Source organism: Myxine glutinosa, chromosome 2, assembly GCF_964187855.1.
Source record: "Myxine glutinosa chromosome 2, kmMyxGlut1.1, whole genome shotgun sequence".
Lineage (NCBI taxonomy): Eukaryota > Metazoa > Chordata > Myxini > Myxiniformes > Myxinidae > Myxine > Myxine glutinosa.
The window spans coordinates 229,707,360-229,731,833 of record NC_136262.1 but is presented as its reverse complement, the minus strand read 5'-3'; the positions used below and the strand labels follow the sequence as shown (position 1 = coordinate 229,731,833).

General features: G+C 42.8%; 1 protein-coding gene across 1 annotated transcript in view; it reads left to right on the top strand.

Annotated features, from left to right (window-relative positions):
• LOC137422153 (protein unc-13 homolog B) overlaps nucleotides 1-24,474 on the top strand; it is a 745,568-nt gene that overhangs the window by 574,398 nt on the left and 146,696 nt on the right. The window contains exons 23-24 of the mRNA XM_068108912.2: nucleotides 23,413-23,509; nucleotides 23,647-23,790. Of these exons, the coding sequence (XP_067965013.2) occupies nucleotides 23,413-23,509; nucleotides 23,647-23,790 (241 nt within the window). The remainder of the gene's footprint in view (nucleotides 1-23,412; nucleotides 23,510-23,646; nucleotides 23,791-24,474) is intronic.

The following is a 24,474-nucleotide window of genomic DNA, read 5'->3' as shown; positions in this document are numbered from 1 at the left end:
TCAAAGAAATAAAAAAAGGTAAAACTCAACTATCTTCACAAGAACGACAAAAAATCATTAAAATACTTGGGTCAGGGTTTCAACAATTTTAATGCTATATAAATACAAGTATGGAAGCGATTGATAGTATCTATGATTTGGATGATACGATTATCATTTCAAACTCCACTAAAAAGGAAGACTATTTTAAGGTAAATGCTATAACAGGAACAGACTGGAATTCAAACGGAACAAAAAGTTTTGAAATAAATAATCAACAAACTTACTTGAATATAGCTGATAGTTTCTTGCTGTGTAAATTTAAATTCACTAAGGCTGCGAATAATACTAATGCTACACTCGTAAATGATTTCTTCTGGAAAATGTTTGACAGTGTCCGCCTGTATATTGGAACACAAGAGGTTGAAGCGGTTGATTATGTCTTTGCTACATCTGAAATGATGAAATTTACACTATATTCGTTTAGTGATAGAATGGGTAAGGGAGCTGTTGAAGGTTTTATTCCTGATATGTCAACGGGTACAAACGCAGACCCTGGTTATAGTCAAAGGAAGTCAATGTATAATGATGACGCAAAAGCTGAGAATAGTTTTACCGTAGCAGTACCTCTGAAAGGTATATTTGGATTTTGTGATTATGATAAAGTTTTGTATGGGCTTAAAATTAGATTTCAACTACAAAGGAATGATAATGTAAATAGATTGCTTTTTGGGGATGAAAATGCTTTTGGAGAAAATAATAAATTTGTTATTAATGATTTGTGTTGGTATATCAGTGAATATACTCCTAATCTTAAAACGGAAGAGATGTTAAATAGAAGACTTAACTCAAAGAAACCGCTAAATGTATCATACCTTAAAAGAAGATGTCAACACGTTAAACTGGAACACACTACCTACACTTGGAATTTGGGTGTTCTTCAAGGAAAGCCACGATACCTCTGGCTCATTTTTTAAAAACCAGATGGAGAGGACGGTACTAATAAGAATAATGCCCTGAGTGATAATGCTAAGGTGAAACAACTTCGGGTTTCTCTTGATGGCACATTTTATCCGCGAGATAGATTGGAAATTGATTGGGAAAAAAATGATTATGCGGAAGCCTACAAGTCCTACCAAAAGGTGTGTGAAAGTAATGGTAATAATGATCCTATTTTGGATATGGTTGCGTTTCAAAAACTTTATACAATCTACGCAATTGACCTGAGTTCTCAAAAGGAAACTATAAAGTCTAATCGAGTGGATACTTCTCTATACATTGAAAGAGGGGAGAGTGAAGAGGTTAATGCATATTGTTTGCTTTTGGAGGAAACAGAATTACAGATTAATACAGATAATGGTGTTATGATTAATATCACATAGGTTTTTTCTCATAAATAAATGGTTGGGGTATATGTTAATCAAATCAATCTTAATAAATTAACATCTTGTATTCAAAATCAAAAGCCTTGTATTATTAATGTTAATACAATTCAAAGAAAAGGAGCTGTAAGAATTGATGTTTTACTCACACACACACAAGTAAAAACACTAAATGATGTTGGATCACTTAAAATTAAAATGACGAAACCTATGTTAAAGAAATATTCAATAGACGAGTCAAGAGGAGGATTTCTCCCGTTTCTAATTCCTTTATTTGCTGGTTTAAGTGCGGCGGGAGCATTGACTGGTGGTATTTCAGCAGCGGTAAAAACTGCTAACGAAAGGAAGGCACAACTAAAAGCTCAAAAAGAATTGGAAAGACATAACAAGGAGTTGGAGAAACAAATTAGTGGAAGTGGTGTAATTGTAGATTTTGCTCAAAAACTTGAAAGTCTACCTGATAAAGCTAGATTGTTGGTTGGAGATATGCTTTCCTCTATCGCTCAAGCGGGTGTTAAACTAACTAAACGGGGTAATGGATTGTATCTTTCTCATAAATAAATGGATAAATGGTTTAAACAATTTGGAAAGAATACAACGTCAAATATAGAACTAGCTAAGTATTGTAAAACACTAAAAATTGATAATGTGGTTATTTGTATGAGAGATGAATTAATACATATAAATAAGAATACAAAGAATATTATTATGAATTTAGACACACAGAATGGTTCTCATTGGGTTTGTATTCATAATAGTCAGGATAAATATTATTTTGATAGTTATGGTATGCCACCACCTGTTGAAGTAATACAATTCTTACAGAATGGTGTTTATCAAACATTTCAAGTTCAAGAAATTAATTCTAAATGTTGTGGTCAATTATGTTTATATGTATTATTTCAACTCAACAATAATGAAAATTTTTATGATATCATTTTTAATCTAATATAAATGACTTATGTTGGAAAAGATGGTTCTATCTTTGGAAAATCCTCTCAGGATATTGATTTATCAAATTATTATACAAAGGCACAGGCTGAACGACAAAAATATAGTGTAAGTAAAAATATTAATATGAAGAATACTTATAAATTAATCAATTATCCAAACCCTACAGATGCGAATGACTTAATTAGATTAAGTGATTTATCACAATATATATTTTTAAAGAAAACAGCACGTTTTGTGAAACAAGTAAAATTTACAACCACAACACCTGGTTATACTGACCATACACCTTTCCTCATTGAATTTAACTACCTGCTTACAATTGAATTTTATAAAGAAGGACATTTAGTTAATATGCGAATTAATAAATGGGGGTATGATATGCCTGATTTAGGGTATAATTGGTCTTTTTCAATAAACATAGAAGACCTACATGATTTAAATCAGTCTCGTAAAGAAGAATATTATCCACTTGGTGAGGATAAGGATTTATGTGGAAGTACAATTAGTAAACAACAAATACGTGATTTTAAGAAAAGAAAAATATATGATAGTATAGCGATGGTTCGCATGACAAAGAAGGAAGGTAATGAGATAAGGATAGAAAGCCGAGGAATACAAACCGATTTGGTAGTGGGAAGATGGGGTGGTATTACCTGTCATAATATTAATCTCACATATATTTCTGATACATAAATGGCAGGAAGAAGACTACAAGAGAATTATAATTTTTGTATTCAAGGATACCTACAAGAAAAGGGTGCTCGGTATTACATACCTTATGATTTGGAGCATATACATGGGAATTTTGTCATTAAAAACTGGCCTTATACTGATATTGTTAAACCCACAAATAGAGACTTGTTTAAAATATTAAATAAAAATGAACTTCTCAAAGTTATGAAATATAAAACTCTTTTAGAAATCGTCAACAAATCTTATTGGTATCCTATTATGAGAAAAATAATTATAGATACAAGAATATCTCAAAATCCAGATGAGTATATGTATAATATTCTTTGGGGTTCAAACTCAAGGGTAGCAAGGGATGAGGAAGGAGTTGAAGAAGAGAAGGAGGAAAGAGAGAAAAAGGAGAAGGAGGAAAGGGAGAGGGAGGAGAAGGAGGAGAGGGAGAAAAAGGAGGAGGAGAGGGAGAAAAAGGAGAAGGAGGAAGGAGAGAAAAGGGAGAAGGAGGAAAGAGAGAAAAAGAAGAAGGAGGAGAGGGAGAAAAAGGAGAAGGAGGAGAGGGAGGAAAGGGAGCAAAGAGAGAGGGAGGAAAAATATAAAAAGATGGAAATCAGTGAGATTCGTAAAAGATTGAGTGTATTACAGCAAATAAATCAATCTCAACGCACCGAAGAGGAAATTAAAGAATTAACAACTCTTATGAAGATAATGGTTTCAAAAATAACAACGTCAATGTCTTCAATTTCAGGGAGGAGATTTAAACGAGAAAGTGGTGAAGAAGAAGAAGAAGAAGAAGGAAAAGATTATGTGATTGATGATGTTGGTGTCATTGACTTTAGTTAGTTTTTATTTGTAAATAAATGGAGGAGAGAGTGAAGGCATTCCTTAGGATTCTTTATGTTTTAAAAATAAAGATTGAAATGTATATGTTGAAAACCAAAAAGGTTTTGATACTCTGTCGGAATTTTTCTGATAAATAAATATGAGTTATTGTCTCAAATGTAAAAAGAAAACTAAATCTAAAAATATCTCTTATGTTAAAGCTAAAAATAATAGAGTTTATCAAAAAGGAATATGTCAAGTATGTGGCTCTAAAAAGTGCCAATTCATCTCTCCTAAAAGAGGAGGAGACATACAAAAGTTTCTGTCAGGAAGTAAATTTACAACAACTGGAATTCCAGGGGAATTACACCTTCCAGGGTATTCTTTCTGTGGTCCAGGAACAAACTTGGATAAAAGATTAGATGAGGCTGACAATCCTAAACCTTGGTCTAAACCTACAAATAGGGTTGACGAAGTGTGTATGAAGCATGATATTGCTTATGGGAAAACCACTACGTTGACTGAAAAACATAAAGCCGACAGCGAAATGTTGTATAATTTGTCTTTGATACAAAATCCAACGTTGAGAGAGAAAGTTGATAGGTTTATTGTGAGAAATTTGATAAATGCTAAATTGAAACTTGGTCTTGGTTATTCCTCAAAAAACTATTAGGCTCTAATGATGTCATCAAGACTGAGGAGCTTTTGGCTGAAGAATTACACAAACCTATAATCACAAAGTTTAAAAGAAGGAAGGTTTATTCTAAATACACCGACCACATATGGTCCGCTGATTTAATTGAATTGAATAATGACAGGGGATACAGGTATGCTTTAACCGTTATTGATTTGAGGAGTAGATTTGCCTGGGTTGTCCCTTTAAAAAATAAAAGGGGTGATACTTTAATGTTAGCCTTTAAGCTAATATTTGATCGGGATAAAAGGAAACCAAAGAAGTTATGGACTGATGAGGGAACAGAGTTCTATAACAAAATATTCATGAAATTTCTTAAGGGGAAGGGTATTAAATTATACAGCACCTTTAATGAAGGAAAGGCAGTTGTTATTGAGCGTTTTAATCGTACTTTAAAAGAGAAATTATATAAAAAATTCACACAACTCGGTTCTCAAAAATGGGTGTATTTAATTCAGGATATTGTAGATAATTACAATAATACAGTTCATTCATCAACAAAATCAAAACCATCAGAAACATTTACAAAATTAGAATATGAAAAGGAGATTAATTTGAGAAAGCCCAAGTTTAAAGTTGGTGATATTGTAAGAATATACAAATGGAAAAGTCATTTTGAGAAAGGTTATACACAAAAATGGACTCGTGAATTATTTAAAATCATTGATGTAATGGATACAGTCCCTTGGACCTACAAATTATATGATTTAAATGGAGAAGAAATCTTGGGTTCATTTTACTCGCAAGAATTACAAAAAACACAAGTAAGCAGATAATACCCTTGAAAATAATAAATAAATAAATAAAATGTAATGGGGATACGTTTTTAAATCTGTGAACCCCAAACACAGAATCACACAACTTTTTAGTTGGGGCTTAACTTTTGTGTGTGCATAATGGGGATACGTTTTTAAATCTGTGAACCCCAAACACAGAATCCCACAACTTTTCAGTTGGGGCTTAACTTTTGTGTGTGTATAATGGGGATACGTTTTTAAAATCTGTGAACCCCAAACACAGAATCCCACAACTTTTTAGTTGGGGCTTAACTTTTGTGTGTGTATAATGGGGATACGTTTTTAAATCTGTGAACCCCAAACACAGAATCCCACAACTTTTTAGTTGGGGCTTAACTTTTGTGTGTGTATAATGGGGATACGTTTTTAAATCTGTGAACCCCAAACACAGAATCCCACAACTTTTCAGTTGGGGCTTAACTTTTGTGTGTGTATAATGGGGATACGTTTTTAAATCTGTGAACCCCAAACACAGAATCCCTCAACTTTCCAGTTGGGGCTTAACTTTTGTGTATGTGTGAGTGAGTCATAATAATATACAAACCCTAACCCAACCCCATCCCTAACCCAACCCCATCCCTAACCCAAACCCATCCCTAACCCAACCCCATCCCTAACCCAACCCATTCCCAACCCAACCCCAACCCTAACCCAACCCAATCCCTAACCCAACCCCATCCCTAACCCAACCCCATCCCTAACCCAACCCCATCCCTAACCCAACCCCATCCCTAACCCTCACATTCAAAATCCCAACCCTAACCCAACCCCATCCCTAACCCAACCCCAACCCATCCCTAACCCTCACATTCAAAATCCCAACCCTAACCCAATCCCATCCCTAACCCAACCCCAACCCTCACATTCAAAATCCCAACCCGAACCCAATCCCATCCCTAACCCAACCCCAACCCTCACATTCAAAATCCCAACCCGAACCCAACCCCATCCCTAACCCAACCCCAACCCTAACCCTCACATTCAAAATCCCAACCCTAACCCAACCCCATCCCTAACCCAACCCCATCCCTAACCCTCACATTCAAAATCCCACCCAAACCCTAACATAATCTTTTTTTTCTTCTTTTTTAAAAATATGTATTTAATTGTTTTTTTTTTCCTCTTCTTCCAATTCTGTCTTTCAAGGCTTTCAAGTTTGAAGAAGTAGAAATGGGAAGAAAGAATTTTCCAGCATTTTCTTCCTCAAACTTTCTTGATATTGCTTAAATCAAGCGTCATTAAACAAAGAACATTGTTCATTGCTTTAGAATCCAAAGAGTCTCCAAGATGGACCCCACAGGTAGAGTCTCCAAAATAAAACCAACTTTCCAAGTTCCCAAGGTATAACCACATTCCTGTTGAGCCTCCAAGATAGGTATCACATTCCGAGTCATCAAAACAAAACCCCCATTCCGAGTCTCCAAAAATATAACCATCTTTCCAAGTCCCCAAGGTAGAACCACAATTTTCAGAAATATTTGGGGTTTCCGTGATAAGTCTCACATAGTATAACTGCGGACCATCAGGGAAAACTTCCCTTTCCCAATTTTTTAGGGTTTCTATGATGTGTCTCACATAGTATAACTGCGGACCATCAGGGAGAACTCTCCTTGCCCAATTTTTTAGGGTTTCTATGATGTGTCTCACATAGTATAACTGCGGACCATCAGGGAGAATTCCCGTTTCCCAATTTTTTAGGGTTTCTATGATGTGTCTCACATAGTATAACTGCGGACCATCAGGGAGAATTCCCATTTCACAATTTTTTAGGGTTTCTATGATGTGTCTCACATAGTATAACTGCGGACCATCAGGGAGAACTCCCCTTTCCCAATTTTCAGAAATTTGTGGGTCTCCAATGTATGACTTGTATTCTGGCTCATCAAGGTAGAACTTGTTCAGTGGGTTTTGTTTTGATAACTCACAACAAGTATCATCATGGTAAAACTCTTTTTCAGGATTTTGTGGATCTCCAAGGTATAACTCTTTGGCTGGGTCATCAAGGTAGAACTCGTTCTGGGGGTCTTGGTTGTTCAAAATGTCTTCAAACAAAAAAATAACTTCATCCCAAGTTGTGTTAAAAGCAGAATTTTCATTTCGTATCTCAGATACAATTTCCTGTGAAAGAAAATAACAATGTATTAATTTAATTCAATATTTTTATTTGTATAAATCAAGCTCTATGAATATTAAAATAAACTTTGTTAACTCTTACATGAGTCTCATCTAAAAAAAAAAAAAAAAAAAAAAAAATTAAATAAATAAATAAATAAATAAACAAACTTACCTCCATTGATAAGAGGTTCGAGTCCAGTTCATCAATCTGAAGGTTGAGTTCTACACAGGTAGTAGGACTCCAAGGAATAGCAAAGTTATCCCATTCCATTTCGGCATAGGAGTCCATTCTCAAGTGAAGCAGAAAGCGTGTTTGAAAAAGCCTGTGTGGTCGGTGCCTTTTATAAGAAGGGCTGGGTGTGTGTCATTTCCTGTGGAAATTCCCTGGGCGTGTCTTAACTGGAAATGATGTGATGGAAATTCCCTGAAAATGATGTTATGTATTACCTGGAAATGATACAATGCTGAAGAGTTTATAAAGTGGGTGGGACTTAGCAAAAGTGGGCGGAGCTTAGCAAAAGGGGCGGGACATAGCAAAAAGTGGGCGTGGCTTAACAAAAAGTGGGCGGGGCTTAGTAAAAGGTGGGCGTGGCTTACCAAAAAGTGGGCGGGGTTTTTCCAAAAAGTGGACGGAGCTTAACAAAAGGTGGGCAGAGCCTACCAAAAAGTGTGTGGCACTGGAGGCGCTCAAATAAGAACATTGAGGGAGGTTTACCATTTTATCTTAGCTCAGTTAAAATATCTTAATAAAGAACCAAACTCAAACATATTTTTTGTTAATGTATTAGATGGTGAGGAGAGTTGTAGGAGAATTAAATTATTTCCCACACATAAACAAATATTTGTAGGGTCGTTGTTTGAGTGGGTTATATTCACCAGATGATATTAAGAGTAAAAGGTTAAAAGGTTCATAAGGTCAGAAGGATCACAGGTGTTTAAGTGGTCTAATGAATAAGGATAACATGTCAAAAGGTTAGAAGGTTCGTAAAGAACAGGGTGAGAGAAATAGAGGTCTTTAGGGGCAATGAGGGAGGGAAAGAATTAATATGGAAGTGAATGGGTCAATGTTTGAGTGGGTCAAAGATTAATCTGCCAGATGATATGTAGAAGAAGGATGATAGGTCTATAAGAGAAAACAAATATTTGTAGTGTTTGAGTGGTCTAATGAACAACATTAAGGATAGGTACTACAGACAAAAGGTTCATAAAGATGAGGGTGGGAGAAATAGAGGTGTTTATGATTATTTTTGAAAAAGACAAGGGGGTAAATGACATTAGATAGGGATTTCCCATGTTAAACGGAGGTGTCCCAGAAGCAACATTATTACACTACTCACACAAGCTGACAGAACGAGACTGCCGAGTGCTGAAGCGCATAGCGTGTAAAAATGTCTGTCCTAAGTTGCAACACTCACTACCGAGTTCCACACTGCCTCTGGAAGCAATGTCAGCACAGTAACTTTTCGTCGGGAGCTTCATGAAATGGGTTTCCCTGGCCGAGCAGCTGCACACAAGCCGAAGATCACCATGCGCAATGCCAAGCATCAGCTGGAGTGGTGTAAAGTTCGCCGCCATTGAACCCTGGAGCAATGGAAATGCGTTCTCTGGAATGATGAATCACACTTTACCATCTGGCAGTCCGACGGACAGGTCTGGGTTCGGCGGATGCCAGGAGAATGCTACCTGCCCAAATGCATAGTGCCAACTGTAAAGTTTGGTGGGGGAGGAATAATGGTCTGGGGCTGTTTTTCATAGTTCAGGCTAAGCCCCTTAGTTCCAGTGAAGGGAAATCTTAACGCGACAGCATACAATGACATTCTAGACGATTGCGTGCTTCCAGCTTTGTGGCAACAGTTTGAGTAAAGCCCTTTCCTGTTTCAGTCAGACAATGGTTCAGTGCACAAAGCGAGATCCATACAAAAATGGTTTGTCGAGATCAGTGTGGAAGAACTTGACTGGCCTGCACAGAGCCCTGACCTCAACTCCATCGAACACCTTTGGGATGAATTGGAACGCTGACAGCTAGCCAGGCCTAATCACCCAGAATCAGTGCCCAACCTCACTAATGCTCTTGTGGCTGAATGGAAGCGAGTCCCCACAGCAATGTTCTAACATCTAGTGGAAAGCCTTCCCAGAAGAGTGGAGGTTATTATACCAGCAAAGGGGCGAATAACTCCATATTAATGCCCATGATTTTGGAATGAGACATTCGATGTTTGGGTGTCCACATCCTTTTGGTCATGTAGTGTATATATATATACAGTGAAACCTTGACTTACGAGTTTAATTCGTTCTGTGACTGAGCTCGTAACTCAATTTGCTCGTTTCTCAAATTAAATTTCCCCATTAAAATGAATTGAAATGCTATTAATCCATTCCAGCCCCCCAAAAACCACACCAATTTTTTTTGTTACGTGTTTTTAAATAAGAAAAATGTGCTTTATAAATAACAAATAATGTATAAACAAGCACGACCTCGTATATACTGTACATAATAAAAGAGAATGTAAAGAAATAAACTGGTTTTATTAAGTGTATTTACTCACACTCCTCACTGTATTTACTCACTGTATTTACTGACACTGTCAACCACACAAACAACAACTTCTCCATCTCTTCATGGACAGAGGTCCGGAGCTTTGAAATAATCTTAACGCCCTTGGCTGGCATTATAGCCTTTATCGACTCCTTCTGCTTCAAAATCGTACATATCGTAGAAGTACTACGATCGTACTGCCTCGCCAAGTCGACAACACGCACACCTCGCTCATGTTTTTCGACGATTACGTGTTTTATATCCAAGCACATCATCCTTTTCTTCTTCTCAGCACTGCCCTTGGCACTCAATTTCTTAGGACCCATGGTTAAAACTAAGAAATTTTCCAAAATAAACAAAATGCGAAAACAAAGCAACAGCGATACGGCAGAGATGCTTGCACGGCAAGATAACCACGTGAACTGAACGCTCGCTGGGCCACCTAGTGGCGGGTGGCGTAAGCTCGCTCGCTCGTAACTCAGATCTCGGCTCGCATCACAAAGCAAAAAATCGACCGAGCGACGGCTCGTATCTCGGAAAACTCGTAAGTTGGTGCACTCGTAAGTCAAGGTTTCACTGTATGTATGTATATATATATATATATATATATATATATATATATATATATATATATATATATATATATGTATATATATGTATATATATGTATATATATATATACATATATATATATATATACAGACTTGGCATTTAATATGGATTTTTTTTTTTTTCTTGACGGCTTTACTTTCTGAACTGGTTTGGTGGTGAGTATATCACCCTTCTGGTGAGTATATCAATCTGGTGAGTTTCTTTTACCCTTCGATGATGTCTTTGTTGAAAGAACCATGTCACTGATTGTCTTTCGCAGCAAGAAGTCAATAACAGGATTATATCACAGGTGGCGTGACAAAATGTAAGGACAGGTACATTTGACGATTGGCTTCACAATCGGGTATATAAGGGTTGTTGCGTTCTGTATTAGTGGAAAACAACTGCTGCACGTCTCCAAAAGTTATTGCCGCTTCCTCTGGAGATGGTCCGTCAACTTGACAATGCTGTTTGTCATGGAGTGGTGGCTTTACGAAATTCTGACATGAAACAGCGTGCTATTGCTCGGCAGTATGGCATCACTCAAGGTCAGGTGTCAAAGATCCTGAAACGAAATGCTCAGAGGGGTGTCCCTACTCCAATACCGAGGCCAGGGCGTCCACGCAGAACCACAAGGAGAGATGATCGCCAGCTGCACCGGTTAGTCTGCAATGACCGTACCAAGTCAGCTAATCGGCTTAGGGCTGAGTGGCAGCAACTCACAAATGTGCCTGTATCCAGAAGGCTAGTCAACCAACGACTGGTTCAAGCAGGCTATCATGCCAGGCGTCCCCTGAGAAAGCCACGCCTGACCAGACAACACAGCCAGCGCCGATTGCAGTGGGCCAGAGAGCACCGTCAATGGCAGCCAGGACACTGGAATCACGTGACCTTCAGTGACGAGGCTAGATTTCTGGTCTATCGTCAAGATGGCCACGTCCGAGTGCGCAGACAAGTGCATGAAGCCCACAACGAAGATTGTATAGTGCCAAGAGTCCAAGCTGGAGGTGGTGGGGTGACCGTTTGGGCTGCTTTTCATGCAGGGGGCAAAACTGACCTGGTTGTTCTGAATGGAAACCTGAACCAGTTCAAGTACAGGGTCATTCTGGAAGAAACATTGCTTCCATTTGCTCATGCAGCCTTTCGAGGAAATTTTGTCTTCCAAGATGACAATGCACGGCCTCATTGTGCTCGCATGATCCAACACTTTCTTGCTGACCGTGGTGTAGAGCATATGGAGTGGCCTGCCATGTCCCCGGATATGAATCCGATAGAGAACTTGTGGGCAGAATTAACGCGTCAAATCGGCAACTTGGACCAGCAGCCTACCTCTGTGCGTGAATTGCAGCAGACGATTGTCACTGCATGGCAAGCGATTCCTGTCCAAACCTTGGCAAATCTCGTGAACAGCATGCCTCGACGTGTACATGCTCTCCTGAATGCTCGTGGGGGTTACACGAAGTACTGAACTGTAATTTTACTGCCCGTAATCCCAGTCATAATTTAGCTTTTTTTTGTTGAAATTTTTTTTGGCTAATGTGCAAAATAAAGAGCTACTTCTGGAAAACGCACAGAAGTTTAACACAGTACTGTTCGTGAATTGAGTTCGATATCAGTTTACATCACTTTCAAGGATCAATTTATTTGTTTCGAAATGTCAAATGTGGTTTTTGTTTCTTTTAAAGGTCACATTAACAAAATCTAGAATAATTTCAACATAATTCCAATGAACTTTTGGTTCTCAGTCATCTTGAAAAGTAAGTTCACTCCCCCCCAAAAAATATATTCCATATTAAATGCCAAGTCTGTGTATATATATATATATATATATATATATATATATATATATATATATATATATATATATATATATATATATATATTGTTGCGGATCTCAACGTCGGCCCCTTTTCCCCTTAAGAAGGGGGGATTAATCCCCTTGTTTGTGACTGACCGACGTGAGTCCTGAAGCTGCCCAGCTCCCTCCAGGGAGGCAGGTGAGCAACCTCGTCCGAGACCGCGGACAAGATGTTAATTGCCGAGCGGATTAGCAGCCGCGGCTCAAACCATTAGCATTCACTAGACCCGATCCTATTCGTTGGCCAAATTGTGCCACAGGTATTCAATGGGGAAATCACAAAGACGATCGGATGTGAGGAAACCAGAAGGTAGAAGTAGGAAATAACAGGATTTATTACTACTAATTATGTACAAGTCAAAAGAAACCAAGGAGGAGGAAAGAAACGAAAATAAAGACAGAAGGAGTAAGAAGACAAAGTGCAATTATTAACTTATACAAGCTTACTTATACCCAGGGACAAGACACACAAAACAAACTCACGTACACAAAAGGATGGAAAGGCAGGGATGGTACGGGTCGGCAGAGGAGGGTCCAGGTAGGTGGTGGCGTCGAGGTTCGGCTCCAAGCTCGCGCTTTGGTCCACGCTTGTGGGTTCGAGGCGAAACCCGGCACACAGCGCCGCTTCGGGCTGGCAGTGAGGAGCCGGCAGCTCCACGTATTCGGTTTCACACCGGCAGCTCCACGTATTCGGTTTCACACCGGCAGCTGTCTCACGCGTCCTCCGCCTCCTGCGTCTCCGACGCTCTTTTACCACTCCGCCGAATCTGCCTCTGGTCCAGCGCACCTCCCTCAAAACCCACTCTCCGCTTCTCCTCAACTGGACTCTTATGCACTTCTCTGATGCATCTCTGGTGGGGGCGTCGCGTGACGGGCTATATAGGCCACACCCTCGAATCTTCGCGAACCTCTTGATCGTTCTCCCTCCGCCCTCTCAAGCCAAACCCACTCATTATTGGGTTGGTTGATCGGGGCTGGCTGACTCCTCCTCCTGATGACGATGGGCGGGCCACGCCCTTCTTCCCCGAGTTAGAGCACATAGCAATGGCGGCGATGCAGTTGGCAATAGAGGCTTTGAGGGAATTGAAAGGGGATCTATCTTATTTCAATCCGGTGCAATGCAGAGTCAACTAATGGGAAACACAGCCTTAAACTAATACACATAATAAGGAAATAACTATTTAGAAGGGTATATGGTGGCCTACGTGCATGTATATGGACTAACAAAGAGGACGACCTTTGACCTTTACACTACGGAGGTATTTACAACGATCATTACACTTACACAGGGTGATATTTACAACAATTCTCAAATCCGCAACACTGCACCCTCATCCTCTAGGCACGTCCAGGGCCTATAAAACTTTAACTTAGTGTGGCACATAGGTGTAGTTCCCTCTACAATTAACCTGACCCTGAGTGCGACAGTTTTAAAACACAAATAAGTATGTCCCCCTGCTGCATTGCACCCTGCCTAACTGATTCAGGCCCACAGGATAACCAAATTGCGGAATGGTTCTCAAACTAAACATGTACGGTGGGGAGCATTATTTACAAGTGACGTTAATTGGATTTACAAAACGCAACCCAGGACCTGTGATTGTTCTTTTGGGGGGGGGGGGGGGGGGACAGCCTGCGCTGCATCGACGCACCAGCACCAACAAAGAGCACCATAAAGCCCCATACAGCACCATAAACGCACCAGAGTGCACAATCACCACAGTTCAAACAAAAATAAACAAACCCCTGTTGGTGTCTTGTTCTTCGGCTCCCTCTGCTGGTCATTGTTCTTCTAGATGTTGTCTTTCTTCGTCTTGCTGGCGGCCTATTTGGACATAAAAAGCACAAAACGTGTCCACTTTTTATTTATGACCCACAGGGGCCGACTAGGGGTGGTTCACCTGTGTGGCATAGGTGCCATGTCACCGAGGTCCGCAAGCAAGATCCTGGGCCATCGTGGCCGGTTCCAGCAGAGGGGCCATGCCCCAACCCGTGGGGTCCATGAGTGGTGCTCAGCCACAGACATGTGGTCCATAAGTGGAGCATCGATGCAAGCAGCTGGTTGCGGGGGTTCGGGCACACAATGGTGGACTCCCGCACGCTCCCCTCGGTGCCCAGAGAGCACGATCCATTGGTCGGGGAAGGAAGACAGAGAGGGCAGGTTAGCGAGGGGTAAGGTCACAAGGGTACACATCAATAAAGGCAATGCAAGGTGAGGTGCGTCTGGAGACTGAGCGGAGAAAAGCTCGTCCCTATCGTACGTCACCCCACCCGTCACCTGTTCTACCCTTGCCCTTACCCATATTTACAAAAACCTACACATTTACAAATCCGTCACTACGTCTCGTCCTCCCTATATTTCCCCTATACCAAATTCGTCACAATCCCACTAATCCAAAATTTGCCATCACCAATTCATCATCAATCCTTATGAGGAGGGAGAGATGGATCAACAAAGCACAATGTCTCACCCACGTCATGATGCGTCTCACATTCCAAACATTTGCACAAAAATAATAAAAACAACAAACCATGGCATGGCGTGGAGCACCGTCACCTCAGGTGACTGGATGTAGATGGTGCGAGGAGATTCCAATCCTATCTACCTTCTAAATGACATTAACACACTTTACACTACCCGGGGTCTTTCCCTGCCAATCCATTGGCAATCTTACTCTCTGCGGTTTTAAGAACCAAATTCCCATTGGCCAAACTGTGGTGCTTCATCAATTTGGGGTCTCACTCCCCCGATTCAACTCCCTGTGCCTTCGCACAATTTCAGGACTGGGTCGTGTGGCTCTCCCAGCAGGTCTACCCACCTGCACACCTCCACCACTGCAGTTGCCTCCGAGCTTACCTGCTCCTTACCTAACCTATCTAACTGGGGAAGGCCCTCTGGCGCTCTCCCCACTCGGTGCCCTCTCTGGCACTGGGTTACCTGGGTCCGTCCTCCGGATCCTCGGGCCCCATCCACAACAACTCTACTGGCTCCCAGAGCCCACCTGCGGCCTCACCTGGCCGACATCCTCACAGTGGTGGAGTGCCCATTTAACTACACACACACTAACAGGCTACACGCCCAGCCATTTCCACAACACTAATGCACCCATCCAAGTACCATTCTTCCACACGCACCACAGATGCCAATATCCAACCACAATTTACCTACTCCCTCTACCTAACTCTTAAACTACCCTCCCCGGGTATTCGTGATAGGGGTCCACTCTCCCCCATTCACACCTTCGCACCATCCACTCCACTCCACAGTTTCCACCATACTCCATATATTCCATACTCCATGTATTCCACACAACCATTCTCCATACACCTGTATTTGCACACCTGTGCCACCACACCTGGTGCTTCCTGCACCCTCCTTCCTCCAGGACCATTCGGTCAACACAACACTCAATCACCAATTACTTACTCATACACTGCTCCATACACTTGTTCACTTGCACACCTGTGCAATCACACCTGGTGCCACCTGCACCCTCCTTCCTCCCGGGCTTCTTCAATCATTCAATACGATGCACAACCACAATTGTTCCTCATGCACTGCTCCATACACTTCCACGCTCAATACAACTCGCAATCACCTCACTCTTTTCACAATACACTTCCGATTACACTTTCGATTCTCAAACACACGGCATCATCTGATCTACCTGGTTTCCCTCTAACTTGGTGCTCCCCGTCTTCCCTTTAAACTAAGCACATCCCACGTCATTAACAATCATTCTAACCTCTCTATGTCCCCGACTACCTGTCCAATGTCGCTACTTACCTCTACAGTTACCTATGGTCATCTCTCGGTCCCTATACATTATCCTAACCCTCCCTTGGTGAGCTTACACTGCCATAAACCCCATAGCTAGTGCTCATGTGCCCCATATTGTGTGAGGGATGGTGGATTTGCCATCCCTCCACATCGGACATCTCTCACTACCAATTTGGCCCATCCAATTCCAGCCAATCAAAAATTTGCCAATCATCTGCCAATCAGTTTACCAATCATCAATTTCGGATCCAAAACACTATCATCATCACAGTCCGCTATATCTGAGCCTCGGTGCGTCGTTACATCATTAAAACTCGGCTTCGCAAAGCTGAGCAATGAATTTGGGTGGTTTGGTCGCCTGCAGGTTGAATCCGTCCGGCATTCGGTTCAGGGGAGGCGGTTTGGTCGGGCCGAGATTCCACGCACCATCTCGGCGCAGAACCTTGCGGCCTCCGGCCCGATGGCTCAATCTCACCCGGTCGGAACCCCGTCCCCGCCACCAGGGGGCACCGTTCCGCTTCCTCCTATCCGCCCTTGAACCGGACCGGTCACCTTGCCCGGCTAGGCCCGGACTCGACCGTGCGGGGTGGGGCCAGGCCAGAATCGGCAACGACGCTTCAAAGCGAAGCGACGCGGCACCGATCCGCGCCGAGCCTCGCATCCAACAAAGCGCACCGCGCCCCGAGTGCTCGCCTCGGCTATCCGTCGCCCTAAACGCTGCTCCGGTCCTTGTCGATGCCTTACTCGCATGCTCACACGCACACGCGACCCTTTTCACACTCACCAAACCCGGCGTTCCAACGCCGCCCGTACATTCCACACACTCCGTCCATTTCACCACCGCACTCCCTGTTACACACCACACCTCTCGCGCACACTCGCCGTTCGCACACTACCTTAACACACCTCGCGCACCGTCTTGTGCACTCTCCCTCGGTACGTACTCCGTACCACTCATGGGGGTGCACTCTTGCATCCACCCACTCACGCGCTTCAATGGGCTCTCCCACACCCGCGCCACAACCAACTCAGGTGTGCTTTCTCGCACACTCTCACCGTCCATTCCAGGTGTGCATTATCGCACCCGCTCCTCCACCAACTCACTCTCCGGGTCACTCTCACCCTCGCACGTACACTCCGTGCACTCCAACGTGCATTCCCGCTCGCACTCGGTTTTACTCCCACACTTTATAACACGCTCACTCTTTGACGCACACTTTTTCCTCACACGCGTGCCACTCGCTTTAACACAGCACACAAAGGACCTTCCACGAACGCCCGGGTGCTTTCGCGATCCCAAGCGCACGACAATTCTCTTCGCGCCAAACACTCTGCCGAAAAACCTCTTAGCACCATACACAGCACGACTCACCTTTGGGACCTCTTCTCCACACGCACCTGCAAATCTTTATAAGGATTAGCAAGTACGGCATCAGGATGTGAACTTAGACTTTGTGCACAATCCATTCCTCCCTTCAATTCCCGGGCTACCTCCGTCGTCTTTTCCATTTCAACTATACCCACCACTACTTTTCCTTTATTCACCCCGACGACCGCTGGCTTTAATAAAATTCCCTCTCCCTCAGCGGTCACCGGCTTCCCTAAACCCCGGGTCGCGATCTCTATACCAGTCATTTTACCCGCGCTTTTCTCCGCCTCGCTCAACCAGCGCTTCTCAACCTGCTTTATCTCGCCGTGCACCCTTGGGACCCCCTCGCCCAACATGCGATCCATGGTCTCCCCACATTTTTGTGCGCTCTCCCCACATTTTCGTATGCTCTCCCCACATTTTTGTATGCGGTCACCCATTCTGTCCCCAACTTTACCGATTCGCTCCAATTTGCTTCCTAGCCCCCCGATTTTGCCGTCAAGCCTCCCGATTTGGCTTCCCATATCATTCCTCAATTCCCCTATTTGATTTTCTAATCCCCCAAATTTACTGTCCAACTTCCCAATTTGGGCGCTGGTACCCCGCACTTCGTCCCTCATTCTATCCATCTTTGCATCCATTTGGGTCAGGAATAACCTAAAATCAAACCCGATTGGCACAGCGGCCCCAGCCGCCACCGCGGGCTCGACCCCCGCGGCGCCGCCATTTTGTGCCTCTGCAACCACGTGCGCGAGGGTGCCATTTTGTGTGCCTGAAACCTCTGCAACCACATCCTCCTTGCTCTCCTCTCTCTCCCCCATATACCTTTCCCTGGGGTCCTGGGTCGACTCTAAACCCTCTAATTCTCCCACCGTCATCCGGTCGCCTTGACTATCCATGGCACGATTTTTTAATTTAGTGGAGTTATAAAATAAAATTTTGGGCCACTCGTAATTTGAGTGTGCTAAGCGCACTTCAGGTCCGAGTCTCGCTCCTGACACCAATTGTTGCGGATCTCAACGTCGGCCCCTTTTCCCCTTAAGAAGGGGGGATTAATCCCCTTGTTTGTGACTGACTGACGTGAGTCCTGAAGCTGCCCAGCTCCCTCCAGGGAGGCAGGTGAGCAACCTCGTCCAAGACCGCGGACAAGATGTTAATTGCCGAGCGGATTAGCAGCCGCAGCTCGAACCATTAGCATTCACTAGACCCGATCCTATTCGTTGGCCAAATCGTGCCACAGGTATTCAATGGGGAAATCACAAAGACGATCGGATGTGAGGAAACCAGAAGGTAGAAGTAGGAAATAACAGGATTTATTACTACTAATTATGTACAAGTCAAAAGAAACCAAGGAGGAGGAAAGAAACGAAAATAATTTACAGAAGGATGGAAGGACCAGAAGGACACAGAGCAATTCTAGCTTACCTATGCAGTCTTACTTAAACCCCAGGACAACACAGAAGACGGACGACAATCAGACTTACACAAATGGCAATGAAGGCAGGAACGAATGGCTGGAAGGGGAGCAAGGTTCAGTTGGAGCTTGCTCCCACACGGGACGTCGGGCTTGACCTCGGCGGCCACCGATGCCACCGATCCCACAGCAATCGGATCCCCGCGTAGCAGCGGGTCGAAGCTGCGTGTCATAGGGGGGGCCGGACTACGGTGGTCTCAACGCTGCGGTTGGTTCACTCAACTCTCGCAGTGCTCACTCCTCCACTGAACTCGACTTTGTTGCTCCTCCTCCACTGAACTCTCAACAACCACGGTGGACTGCGGTGGGAGGCTCCGGGCGACTGGTTTTATAGCGCCACACCCTGGAACGTTCGCGAAACTGCCCAATCGTTCTCCCAACGCCCTCTCAAGCCAAACCCACTCATTATTGGGTTGGTTGATCGGGGCTGGCTGACTCCTCCTCCTGATGACGATGGGCAGGCCACGCCCTTCTTCCCCGAGTTAGAGCACATGGCAATGGCGGCGATGCAGTTGGCAATAGAGGCTTTGAAGGAATTGAAAGGGGATCTATCTTATTTCAATCCGGTGCAATGCAGAGTCAACTAATGGGAAACACAGCCTTAAACTAATACACATAATAAGGAAATAACTATTTAGAAGGGTATATGGTGGCCAACGTGCATGTATATGGACTAAGAGGACGACCTTTGACCTTTACACTACGGAGGTATTTACAACGATCATTACACTTACACAGGGTGATATTTACAACAATTCTCAAATCCGCAACAATATATATATATATCTATATATATATATCTATATATATATATATATATATATATATATATATATATATATATATATATATATATATATATATATATATACAGACTTGGCATTTAAAATGGAATATATTTTTTGTGGGGGTGAACTTACTTTTCAAGATGTCTTAGAACCAAAAGTTAATTGGAATTATTCTAGATTTTGTTAATGTGACCTTTAAAAGAAACAAAAACCACATTTGACATTTCGAAACAAATAAATTGATCCTTGAAAGTGATGTAAACTGATATCGAACTCAATTCATGGACAGTACTGTGTTAAACTTCTGTACGTTTTCCAGAAGTATCTCTTTATTTTGCACATTAGCCAAAAATTTTTTTAACAAAAACAAAAGTTAAATTACGACTGGGATTACGGACAGTTAAATTACTATTCAGTACTTTGTGTAACCCCCACGAGCATTCAGGAGAGCACGTACACGTTGAGGCATGCTGTTCATGAGATTTGCCAAGGTTTGGACAGGAATCGCTTGCCATGCAGTGACAATAGTCTGCTGCAATTCACGCACAGAGGTCGGCTGCTGGTCCAAGTGGTCGATTTAACACGTTAATTCTGCCCACAAGTTCTCTATCGGATTCATATCCGGGGACATGGCAGGCCACACCATATGCTCTACACCACGGTCAGCAAGAAAGTGTTGGATCATGTGAGCACGATGAGGCCGTGCATTGTCATCTTGGAAGACAAAGTTTCCTCGAAAGGCTGCACGAGCAAATGAAAGCAATGTTTCTTCCAGAATGGCCCTCTACTTGAACTGGTTCAGGTTTCCATTCAGAACAACCAGGTCAGTTTTGCCCCCTGCATGAAAAGCAGCCCAAACGGTCACCCCACCACCTCCAGCTTGGACTCTTGGCACTAAACAATCTTTGTTGTAGGCTTCATGCACTTGTCTGCATACTCGGATGCGGCCATCTTGACGATAGACCAGAAATCTAGACTCGTCACTGAAGATCACGTGATTCCAGTGTTCTGGCTGCCATTGACGGTGCTCTCTGGCCCATTGCAATCGGCGCTGGCTGTGTTGTCTGGTCAGGCGTGGCTTTCTCAGGGGACGCCTGGCACGATAGCCTGCTTGAACCAGTCGTTGGTTGACTAGCCTTCTGGATACAGGCACATTTGTCAGTTGCTGTCACTCAGCCCTAAGCCGATTAGCTGACTTGGTACGGCCATTGCGGACTAACCGGTGCAGCTGGCGATCATCCCTCCTTGTGGTTCTGCGGGGACGTCCTGGCCTCGGTATTTGAGTAGGGACACCCCTCTGAGCATTTCGTTTCAGGATCTTTGACACCTGGCCTTCAGTGATGCCATACTGCCGAGCAATAGCATGCTGTTGCATGCCGTAATTTCGTAAAGCCACCACTCCATGACAAACAGCATTGTCGAGTTGACGGACCATCTCCAGAGGAAGCAGCAATAACTTTTGGAGACGTGCAGCAGTTGTTTTCCACGAATACAGAACGCAACAACCCTTGTATACCCGACTGTGAAGCCAATCATCAAATGCACCTGTCCGTACATTTTGCCACGCCACCTGTGATATAATCCTGTTGTTGACTTCTTGCTGCGACAAACAATCAGTGACATGGTTCTTTTAACAAATAAATCACCAAAGTGTAAAAGAAACTCACCAGATTGATAAACCGAGTTAAGAAAGTAAACCCAAGTCAAGAAAAAAAAAATATTCCATATTAAATGCCAAGTCTGTATTTTTATATTGCACATCTGGGAAGAGATATATATATATATACACACATACAAATCGAACTCCCTAACTTTAGGCAGCAGGGCACAGATCGAGTCCCATCTCAGCCCTTCCTGCATCCTGTTCCTGTTAACAACTAGTGTCCTCTGTCACACAAACACATTGCCTCTGCCCTGCTGTTCAATGGTTCGGAGGTTTGCAGTCAGTAATAATAAATGAAAAGAAAGGACCACACTGACCCTAGATGTGGCATGACACTGAAGTCATGCTCATTAATTATGCTGACACATCACCTCCAAACAAGGATGGTGTCCATTTGGCACTCAGGCCTTTGAAGACTGAGATTTGGGCCTTTATTATGGTCACAAATAAATGAAAGCATAGCTGCTTATCCAGATAAAAAGGGTGAAATACTTAATCGAAGCAACTTTGCCATCAACTACAGCTTCCAGTTCTTCTTGGGTACGTCTGTAACTGCTTTGCACATCTGGATTTGGGGAGTTTCTCCCATTCTTCCTTACAGATTTGCTCAAGCTCTGTTAAGTTGGATGGGGAGGGTCGGTGAACAGCAATCTTCAAGTCTTTCCTTTCAATGGGAATCAACTCTTTTGGCTTTGGCTGGGCCAGTCAAGGACTTTCACATTCTGGTTCTGAGGCCATTCCAGTGTTGCTTTAGTTGTAGGCTTGGGGTAATTGTCCTGTTGGAAAGTAAATCTTTGCTGCAGTCCAAGTACTTCTGCACTCTGAAGCAGGTTCTCCTCAAGGATTTGCCAGTATTTGGCTTCATTCCTTGTTCCCTCTATCCTTACAAGTCTCACAGTCACTACCACTGAAAAGCATCCCCATAGCATGATGCTGCCACCACCATGCTTCATGGCAGGGATGGTATTCGATGTGTGATGAGGTTTCCGTGGTTTCATCGTACTTTGCATTCATGCCAAAGAGTTCAATTTTCGTCTCATTAGACCACAGAATCTAATGTGGTCTAAATGTGTTTCTTTCTAAATATTGTCCAATCAAATGAATTGGCCACAAGTGAACTCCAATCACATTGTAGAGACATCTCAAGGATTATCAAAGGAAATTGGATTTACCTGAGCTCAATTTGGAGTGTCATAGCAAAGGGTGTTGAATACTTATCGATGCAAAACATTTCCGCTTTTAATTTTTAATTATTTTGTGAAAATTTCGATAAACAAAATTCCTCTTTGACATTATTATGTGTAGATCAGTGACAAAAAAAACCCACTTAAATCTATTTTAAATTCAGGCTGTAACACAACAAAATGTGAAAAAGTCAAGTGTGTGAATACTTTCCGAAGGTACTGTATATAATGTCACTGTGGTATTTGCCTTCCCTGCATATGGCGATAAGGGAGCCGTCCATCGTCGTTCAAAACCATCTGCTAGCCCAGGTCATTGATGAACATTAGAGATCCCACAGTGTCTTTCATGAAGAATAGGCAAATTATTGCCAACACCCTGGCCAAATACCAGATTTCTGCCACAGTCAGTTGAACAACAGGCCTAGCCATCTGGTCCCTAAAGACTTGGTATAGAAATGTTCCCCGGGCCAATTTCACAAGAAGGTGGGAATAATTTTGGTCATTGAAACAGTTGGTGTGTGTGTGTGTGTGTGTGTGTGTGTGTGTGTGTGTGTGTGTGTGTGTGTTCGTGTTTACTCCATGTATATATTTATGCCAAACTTGTGACCATGTAACATAAGTTTTGCTGTATTGTGCAACCATTGGCTGTTTCTCAAAACTTCTTGATGCATGTGCTACGAGCTTTTTTTGAAGTTGCATTCCAGGTTTGGGCTCTAACAGGGAACATTGTATCACGTGTAGGTGGTTTGAACCATTTGTCCTTCAGTGGCTTGAAGAAAATGAGGAGGTATCACTCGAGTTCCTCCATGGAGCACTGGAGCGAGACAAGAAAGATGGGGTGAGGAAGATGTGGAAATGATTGCCTGTTTTGTGGGAGAAAAAGTTTATCTTGATTATGGCTTTCAGAAATGAGAATAACGAATAGACAGTGTTCATTGATCACATGGGTGTTTGGGGGTGAATACCTGTGCACAGTTCCAACAATCATCAGAACACTCCTTGTTTACCTGCTCTGTGGTGGACGTTTTCACACAACTCAACCAAAGCTTTGAGATCATAAAGAAGCTGGAGTGTCCTGATCCTGAGGTTGTTGCCCACTACATGCGGAGATTTGCTAAGGTAAGAAAGTCAAATTGTTGCAATGTTCACAACCACGATTAATTTAATGAGCCCCTCTAATTAATACCTTAGCGCCATATCTCTCTTTGTTAATGGTGGTTCTGGTGACAAACAAGTCATTTCCTGTGATTGTTTTAGAATGAAAATTCCAGACATATGTATATTCTGAAGATGTAACTTTCTCACTTCTGAAAGTAATTGATTGGGAATTTGGGTGTAATGTGGGTTTCTGATGGGATGTTGCAGAGGTTGCAAGCACACTTCCCACTGAGTTGTCTGATCTGCATTTGATTCTCATCATAATTCTAAACGATCTGGTTGGTTCTTCATAGGAATGGCATTACATTTATGAGCGCTGCAACTCTTAGATGGACGTTTAACCAGGGACCAACTCTTAGAGTCTGCCAGCATTGGTTGCTGCTAGTGGACTCTAAGATCCCACAATGTCTCTCCATGAAGATAGCCTGCACCATTGGGCAAATTTAGGCGAGTTATTGCCAGCACCCGGGCCAAATTACTGCCCCAACTGACTGCAGAGAAGGCAATAGCGCTAACGCTCTGCGAGCAGAATATATGGGAGACAGAGAGAGAGGAGGGGGAATATGGACCCTTTATGGACTTCTCTAATTGCAATTTTCCTAAAACCTATAGGTGGCACGTCAATGTCTGCTTAATCAATGTGGT